The sequence below is a fragment of the Charadrius vociferus genome, unplaced genomic scaffold, assembly GCF_000708025.1.
Source record: "Charadrius vociferus isolate BGI_N301 unplaced genomic scaffold, ASM70802v2 scaffold719, whole genome shotgun sequence".
In the NCBI taxonomy this organism is placed as follows: domain Eukaryota; kingdom Metazoa; phylum Chordata; class Aves; order Charadriiformes; family Charadriidae; genus Charadrius; species Charadrius vociferus.
Genome location: NW_009650079.1, coordinates 3,640 through 13,044, shown reverse-complemented (window position 1 = coordinate 13,044; position 9,405 = coordinate 3,640). Strand labels below are relative to the sequence as shown.

Here is a 9,405-nt window from a genome sequence, read left to right as displayed (position 1 = left end):
GGTCCATTTGTCGAATCCATGTCTCTTCAATTTAGAGACCAGGATATCGTGTGGGACGGTGTCAAACGCTTTGCACAAGTCCAGGTAGATGACATCCGTTGATCTTCCCTTGTCCACTGCCGCTGTAACCCCTTCGTAGAAGGCCACCAAATTTGTCAGGCAAATTCATGTGTTGTCAGGCAAAATCATGTGTTGTGCTTCTGCACATAGACTATTTAAATTGGGAAAACTGGGGGCTTGGGTTACCAAAAAGAAAGTGAAGATCCTGGCTGGAGGAAAGATCCTGGAAGTGGGGGAGATCAGGGAGATGCGTGGAGACAAATGCAGGGGGATGTGCAGAAACTTTGGCCAGTAATGCCCGAGACTGGTAACTGGGAGCAGCTGCACAGCACAAAACCAACATGACTTTTCTGCTCAACTCTCCTGGACCAGCGGTGATCTTCCCGAAGGATGGGAAGGAAAGTAGAGACATAGTGAATGTACTGCTGGGGGGGGGTGGGGGGGGGGAGTGAGTGAGTGTGTAAGATAACCAAGTAGGATGAAAAGCTCTAATTTTGTTGTTTCTTAAATAAACATCTGGCATCTTGCTGCCTGACTGCTGGGCTTGAACATGCATAGCCCTGGTGCTGTCAGGGAGCAAGGAGGGCTAGCTGCTCCCTGAGGGATGGGGAGCAAGGAACTAGGCATGATAACAAGGCCAGCAGGGTAGAGGCCTTGCCAGCCAGGGCCCAGTCCCACAATACCTAACCAAGGCAGACTCGAGAAGGGTAGCCAGGGTCAACCAAGAGTCTAGATCATCAGTCAAGTCCATGATGACGGGGCAGGACTGAGGTCAAGCCAGGAAGTCAGTCTGCGGCTCAGGGTCCAGTTCAATGGGGGGCCATAGCCTGGCACAGCCATGGCTGTGGCTGAGCTGGAAACAGGCACTTCTACAACATAGCTCAGGCAGGGACAGAAGACCCACGGCTCATGGCTGAGCTTAAATGGAGCTCCTGGGCCCATCGGTGTGGGTCGAAACCTCAGTTAAGCCTGGTCACGGCCATTAAGGCCTACTAGTGCACTCAGGACCCTGACAGGTGCCTGACTGCTGGACAGACTTCTTGGACACTTACTATGCTGCTTGTGAGTGTGAGACTGTGACTGACACTTGTTTTGTTTCAGTTTTTATTTTAACTGAAATCACCTTCCCCTCCTATAAGGTCTCACGTTGATATTTGCTACATTGTCGATGGAATGTTGCTACGATATTTCCTACAGTATAAGCTCTTCTTTGTGCCCTTGATGTCCCTTGCAAGTCTAAAGTTCAGGTGAGCGTTGGTGTATTGGGTTTACATGGCAAGGATTTGGTAGTGGGGGGGAAGGGGAGGCTGCAGGGGTGGCCTCTGGGAGAAGAGACCAGGGGCTGCCCCCATATCAGACAGAGCCAGTTCCAGCCGGCTCCAAAACAGGCCCACCGATAGCCAAAGATGAGCCAATCAGTGCAGCTGGTGGCGCCTCTGTGAAAACATATTTAAGAAAAGGTAAAAAATGCTGCACAGCAGTTGTGAGAGGAAGGAATGAGGAAAAAATGTGAGAGAAACAACCCTGAAGACATCAAGGTCAGAGAAGAAAGAGGAGGTGCTCCAGGCGCCAGAGCAGAGATTCCTATGCAGCTCGTGGTGAAGACCATGGTGAGGCAGGTTGTCCTCCTGCAGCCTGTGGTGGTTAATGATGGAGCAGATATCCACCTGCAGCCCGTGGAGGACCCCACACTGGAGCAGGTGGACGCGCCGGGAGGAGGCTGTGACCCCATGGAGAGCCCGCGCTGGAGCAGGCTCCTGGCAGGACTTGTGGACCCGTGGAGAGAGGAGCCCACGCTGGAGCAAGTTTTCTGGCAGGACATGCATCCCCATGGGGGACCCACACTGGAGCAGTCTGTTCCTGAAGGACCGCTCCCCATGGGAAGGACTCCCATTGGAGAAGTTTGTGGAGGACTGCCTCCTGTGGGAGAGACCCCACGCTGGAGCAGGGGAAGAGAGCGAGGAGGAAGGAGCGGCAGAGACAACGTGTGATGAACTGACTGCAACCCCCATTCCCTGTCCCCGTGCACCACTCGGGGGGAGGAGGTAGAGCAAATCGGGAGTGAAATTGAGCCTGGAAAGAAGGGAGGGGTGAGGGGAAGGTGTTTTAAGATTTGGGTTTTATTTCGCATTACTCTACTCTGATTTGATTGGTAATAAATTAAATTGAATTCCCCAAGTCGAGTCTGTTTTGCCTGTGATGGTAATTGTGAGTGATCTCCCTGTCCTTATTTTGACCCACGAGCCTTTCGTTATATGTTTCTCTGCCCTGTCATGCTGAGGATGGGGAGTGATAGAGCGGCTTGGTGGGCACCTGGCGTCCAGCCAAGGCCAACCCACCACAAAGGCTGAGGTACTCAACAATTGTTTTGCCTCAGTTAACAATGGTAATGTCTCTTCCCACGTCTCTTGAGCCCCTGAATCTGAAGGCAGCAACTGGGGGAGGAGGAGATCAGGTTTGAGGACCACCTGAGGAACCTGAACATACATAAGTCCTGGTGAGATGCATGCAAAGGTCCTGAGGGAATTGGCCGATGTAGTTGTCAAGCCACTCTCCATCATATTTGAAAAGTCATGGCAGTCAAGCAAAGTCCCCACAGACTGGAAAGGGGGAAACATTACACCCATTTTTTAAAGGGGCAAAAAGGAGGGCCCTGGGAACTACCAGCCAGTCAGCCTCACCTCTGTGCCCAGTAAGATCATTGAACAGATCCTCCTCGAAGTTATGTTGAAGCAAATGGAAGACAGGGAGGTGATTAGAGACAGCCAACATGGCTTCAGCAAGGACAAATCGTGCCTCGCTAATCTGGTGGCCTTCTACGATGGAGTGACTGCATCAGTGGACAAAGGGGAGAGCTATGGATGTCGTCTACCTGGACTTGATATGGTCCCCCACAACATTCTGGCTGCAAATTTGGAGAGATATGGGTTCGATGGATAGACTGTTAGATGGATATGGAATTGGCTGGATGACTGCATCCAAAGAGTTACAGTCAGTGGCTGAATGTCCAAGCAGAAACCAGTGGTGTGTGGTATCCCTCAAGGATCTGTACTGGGACCAATACTATTTAATATCTTCACCAATGACATAGACAGTGGGATTGAGTACACCCTCAGCAAGTTTGCAGGTGACACCAGGCTGAGGAACTGCAGCCCATGTGGAAAGGAGCCCACGCAGGAGCAGGTTTTCTGGCAGGAACTGCCGCCCGTGGGGGACCCACACTGGAGCAATCTGTCCCTGAAAGACTGCACCCCATGGAACGTAACCACACTGGAGTAGTTCTTGAAGATGGGGAGGAGGAAACAGAAGAGTCAAGAATGAAGGAGTGAAGCTGACCTTGGGAAGAAGGAGGTGGAGAGGTGTTTTCAGTTTTGTCTTTGTTTCTCACCATCCTACTCTATTTTTAATTGGCAATAAATTAATTTTATCTTCCCCAAGTCGAGTCTGTTTTGCCCATGACGGTAATTGGTGAGCGATCTTCCTGTCTTTATCTTGACCCATGAGCTTTTTTTCATCTTATTTTCTTCCCCTGTCCTGCTGAGGAGGGGGAGTGAGAGAGCGGCTTGGTGGGCACCTGGCAGCCAGCCAGCCAAGGTTAACCCACCACAGTCAGCTTTCCTGACACCATCTCTACATGCCCAGGCAATATTTATTTAATCTACCTTTGTAGCTTGTCTCTCCTTGTGCATAAAGCCTTTTTGCATTCAACTGAGAGCTTATGGGTGAAGGTCAAAGGCAGCCTTGGCTGCAGTGATTATGAGATGGCGGAGTTCAGGATCCTGAGGGCAAAGAGGAGAGCAAAAAGCAAGATCAACCCTGGACTTCAGGAGAGCAGCCTTTGGCCTCTTCAGAGATCTGCTTGGAAGAGTTCCACATTGTCTGTCATTGTTACATACATAGGGCTATATAGTGGCCACTCATGCTAACGTATGGGTTACTAGGCCTAATATGGCTGACATGGCTTGCCCAAGATCACTAACTCCTCAAATACAATATCTTCTGCAAGACTCTCAATACACCAAATAATTCTGAGTGGTCCAAATACTGTAGTTATTACACCTGATATGAGCAGTCATAAAGGTGACCTGGTTAGAAGGGGGAAATTACTGAACAGAAGAAATCCTCTGGCAGCCTGGGAACTAGGCCTGTGAACCCAAAGCATCCTTGAAAAGTGCAGCTGGCATCTTTGAAGTACAGCTGGGTACCTTGAAACCAGAGACATCCTGAGATACCATTGATAAGAGCATAAACATAGAACTGTAACAGCAATTTATTGTCTGAAAAGGTGAAAAATAGTCTGGAAAAAGGGGGAAACATCCTGAGGAAGCAGGAATCGGTAACTGCCATTGGCTGGTCTAACTGCAAGAACAGAAAAACAGTCTGGAAAAATAAAAACTGGTCTGAAAGAACAGAAAACAGCATCATCTATTGGCTGTTCCAGGTGAAAACCAGAAATTAACAGCATCTATCAGCTGCTCGAAAAAGTATGTCCCATGGCCTCTTATGTCTCTGTGATATAAAAATGACTTAATTTTCATCCAAAATGGAGCTTCTCTCTCTTGAGAACTTCCTGTGCTGCACGTACTTTTCCTAAACAGGTTGAGCTCTCTGCATGAACTTTCTTTTTTATTTTCTTGGTCCCCCTCTGGGCCCACTTCTAGGGGCAGTTCGGTTTGTCCTCCCACTTCTGGGATGGTTTTGCCCCTTCTGAGATCTAATTCACTTGATACCAGTATTATCCATATAAGTAATCTATCATAAGTATGTCTGCTTTTATGTTGCTGATAAGTTTGCTTCACTAAGGATAAGTTTGTAGTAACCTGTAATAGTATATGCCTACTTGGTTGTTGCTGTAATTGGTTATTGCTATAATATCTATTGTTGGTATTATTGATTGCTGATAGTAATTTGTAATGGCTTGATATATATATTCATTTTATTTGTCATAGGTATACTTGCTAGTGGTGATTTGTGTGGTATTTGTGGTAATCTGTAATAAAGTTGAGATATTTAGAGGCTAAAAGCCTCTGTGTTCTTGTGTATTACAGAATCCTATGAACCCACGGTCACAATCTCTACACACCCGCAGGCTGGGTAACCCTTTAGGTCATGACAAAACCTCAAAGATCGTAGAAGTACCCATCAGTTCAAACAAGTGAACCGAGTACAATCGAGTTGCTTTGAAGTAGTTCTAGTAACTACAATTGACTGTAAATTATTTTATTACTAGTAATAGTAGTTTAGGCCTATCTCTTGCTGTGGAACTAGATGCATTTTTTCCTCCAGAGGGCTACTGAAGCCAGGAAAAACTATAATCAATCAAAAATTAATAAATACACGCATTTTCTGCAACCGACTTACCTTAGAGATTCACTTCTGGTAGAACAGAACGACGGTGGAATATGTGGAAACACAAATAAATACAGTCACTTTAGGATGTTGAAAAAAAAAATCTGATCAGGTAATTTGTGTGGGATAAGTATCCACAAGCCTTTCTATGGTGGTCTACTACTATTCTAATGTTACCCATGTTATTTACAAACCAGATCAGATTTAAAGATCCACTTTGAATAAAAGTTTGGATTTATATTGGGTGTATGTGGCAAGGTTTTGGTAGCCGGGTGGGGGACTGCAGGGGTGGCCTCTGCAAGAAGAGGTAAGGGACTGCCCTGTGCTGGGAACAGCTGGTTCCAGCCGGCTCTGCAACCGACCCACTGCTGGCTGAAGCTGAGCCAATCAGCCAAGCTGGTGGTGCCTCTGTGAAAACATATTTAAGAAAGGGAAAAACACTGCACAGGCAGTGAGAGCCGAGGAAAAAAAAAAGGAAAAGCACAAGAAAGAATTCTGTGAACACCAAAGTCAAAGAAGAAGGAGGGGGAGGAGGTGCTCCAGGTGCCGGAGCAGATATTCCCCTGCAGCCCGTGGAAAAGACCACACTGGAGCAGATATCCACACTGAAGCCCATGGCCATCCCCACATTGGAGCAGCTGGATATTTCCTGAAGGAAGCTGCAGCCCATGGAGCGCCCACACAGGAGCAGGTTCTCCTTACAGGAACTGTAGCCCATGGGGAACTCACACTCAAACCGTGTTGGTTTTTTTCTTGAAGGACTGCAGCCTGTGGAGAGGACCCATGCCAGAGCAGGTTTGTCCTGAAGGACTGCGGCTCAGAGAGATGACCCACGCTGGAGCAGGGGAAATGCGTGAGGAGGAAGGAGCAGCAGACAGGAACTGTTATGAACTGACCGTAACTGCCCCCATTCTCTATCCCCCCTGTGCCACTGGGGGGTGGGGGCGGGAAGTGTAGGGGTGGGGTGGGGGAAGATGAGGGAAGAGGCACAGTTGGTGTCCTGGTTTGAGGGACACAGGATTAATTTCTATTTCCATAATTTTACTTTTTTGTAAGGTCTCTCTTAATGCTAGAATGTTCTCTTACTGTGGAACTCGATGCATTTTTTCCTCCAGAGGGCTACTGAAATTGAAGTCAGTTGCTCTGTTAAGATAATCAACAAAAACACTAAATATAGTGGTAATTTTGTAACCTAGATATCTATTGAATAGAGACGGTATTGAAATGAGTGAAATAATTTTATGGAACCCTCTGAAGTATCTGCAAAATGCTGCTAATTTCTACCATAATTAGACTGACTGAATCTGGAATTTAAGATAAAGTAGAGATAATCAAAATCATGCAAAAGTCTTTTTAGCTTTGCACCAAAAGAAAAAAAACCTGTATTCTAAATCCACTGTGCAAACTCTTACTTGTTGCTATCCTTTTTCTACTACTTGAAATTGGTCTCAATTATAGAAGAACCTCATGTGTCTCAATAGACTGGTGGCTATATAATTTGTGCTGACAACTGTTCTTTTTTGCTCAGAGATCATTTGTCACATAAATAGTATGCTGTATATTGATGAGTAAACCTACTTTGTGTTGAAGAATTTATTTTAAGCTAAAGGTCACTCAGGTAACAGGGGTCAGCTGCATTTATAGAAATATGACTTTATACTTCCTCCTTTGATCTCTAACCCCAATGTGTTCAGTAAGGTAAACACTATGCTTAATGGTTCTGTCATGGTTTAACCCCAAGCGGCAACTAAGTACCACACAGCAGCTCCCTCTCTCCCCCCTCGGTGGGATGGGGGAGAGAATCCGGAGGGTAAAAGTGAGAAAACTCATGGGTTGAGATAAAAACAGTTTAATAACTGAAAATAAAATAAAATAAAAATAATTAAAAAATTAAGAATCTTCCTTAATGATGGCTGAAATCTTTTCGCATATATCACAGCTCACTTGGGGATAGGGATTGGGTGATTATCTCTGGTTCTGCCTCTTCCTCCTGTTCTTGTGATGACCCTGGTTCATCGTCATCTCTTACTAAGTGAACTGATTTATTTGTGTATTTCTTCTTCTGTATAGGGACGACTGATACCAGCACGGGTGGGTTCTCTAGTTCAACTGCAGTGCTGATTGCAGGGGGTGGAGTAACTGCAGTACCTGTCACCAGGGTTGGAGTGACTGCAGTGTCTGTTGCGGGGGGTGGAGTAACTGTGATGCCTGTTGACCACACTCTTGAGGATCCTGGGTCATATTCCTAGATTGCTTGTTAACTTTAAACAATTTCAAGACCAGAAACACATTCAGGAGACATGGCAATAGGACCATGCTGGTTTGAGCATCACAAGGATATTCAAAATTCTCAAGGGCTATTGTAATTAGCTTGGAGAAGAAAGGGAAGGTGAAGGAAGGTGTCTCCCCCACAGATTGGTTCTCCGAGGAGAAAAGGTAAGAAGTGTATTTATTAATACTTTCTGCTAAATGGCTCCCGAAATACAAAGATGACGGCAAAAAAGAACCACGCGGCTGCTCTCTCACTCCTCCCCCTCCCGGTGGGATGGGGAGTAGAATTGGAAGAAAAAGGCAAAACTCGTGGATTGGGATAAAGACAGTTTAACAGAACAGCAAAGGAAGAGAAAAACAACAACAATAGTACTGATAAAAGAATATACAAAAATGATAGCTCCCAGGATGACAATCATGTCACTGGCCTTTGAAGAAAGAGTGCTGACCCTTTGATCCCTCAACTTTTATACTGAGCATGAGGCAGATGGGATGGAATACCCTGTTGGTCAGTTTTGGGTCACCTGTCCTGTCCGCTCCTCCATGCAGGTGGGACCCCTTTACGCTTTTCCGCTTCTGGCCCTCCAACGGGGTAAATAACAAAAGTTAGCTGGCCTTGGTCGTTACAGCAATAAGTATAAGCAGGAGCCTTTCTGCATACCATGCCTTGGCGTCAGTGTATGGAAGCACCCAGCCAAACCAGTTTCAGAGCACAATAGGTGAGATGCAGGGAACTGTCATCCGACTCAGCTTCATCTCCTCCTTGCCTTGTCTATGCAGAGATAACTCGGGGGGAGATGCAAAACGGCTCAGCCCGGGGTTGTCTCAAGATTGCATATAAGAACTGAAACCAAATGGCCCTTAACAAACAAAATGCCCTGAGTCCCATCCCACCACTATTCGCGTGACTTCGAGCGCTAGACATCACAAATTGGCAACAGAGACTTAGCTATCATACCACCAGAGGTAAATATCCCAGATAATGTAATCCACTCAGGCATAATCCTGCACCCTCACAGAATCAGGAGATATAAACCACAAGGTTTGGGGAGGAAAATGGGGAATCTTCCAACAATTGATACTGAAGTGCAGCTCCGATTACCAGTACTGGGCTGGATGTTCAAGGGTAAAGTTCCTTCTCCTCATCATGACACCGATGCTACCTGAAATAAGTGGGTTGCCTTAATCACGCAGGGGGCTCGAATAGAAAACCCTAACTGTCCAGGAATCATAGAAGTGATCACAAATTGGCCCAAAGACAAAGACTTTGGAATGCCACCAGAGGAGGTGGTGACACGTGCTGAGGAAGCCCCACGATATATAATGAACTCTCAGATAATGAGAAACAGTATGCTCTGTTCACTGATGGACCTTGTTGTATTGTAGGAAAACATCGAAGGTGGAAAGCTGCTGTGTGGAGTCCTACATGATGAGTTGCAGAAGCTGCTGAAGGACAAGGTGAATCGAGTCAATTTGCAGAGTTAAAAGGCTTCCAGCTGGCGTTAGACGTTGCTGGATAAGAAAAGTGGCCAATACTCTATCTCTATACTGACTCATGGATGGTGGCAAATGCTCTGTGGGGGTGGTTAAAGCAGTGGAAGCAGAGCAACTGGCAGCGCAGAGGTAAACCCATCTGGGCTGCTGTACTCTGGCCAGACATTGCTGACTGGCGAGCAAACCTAGTCGTAAAGGTACTTCACTGAGATGCCCACGTACCCATGAGTC

At 46.5% G+C, this 9,405-nt stretch overlaps 1 protein-coding gene across 1 annotated transcript in view; it reads left to right on the top strand.

Annotated features, from left to right (window-relative positions):
- LOC104292662 (hsp90 co-chaperone Cdc37-like 1) overlaps positions 1-9,138 on the top strand; it is a gene marked incomplete at both ends in the record, with an annotated part of 22,162 nt that extends 13,024 nt beyond the window's left edge. Inside the window, one exon of the mRNA XM_009892073.1 lies at positions 9,067-9,138. Within this exon, the coding sequence (XP_009890375.1) occupies positions 9,067-9,138 (72 nt within the window). The remainder of the gene's footprint in view (positions 1-9,066) is intronic.
- Between the last annotated feature and the right edge of the window lie 267 nt (positions 9,139-9,405).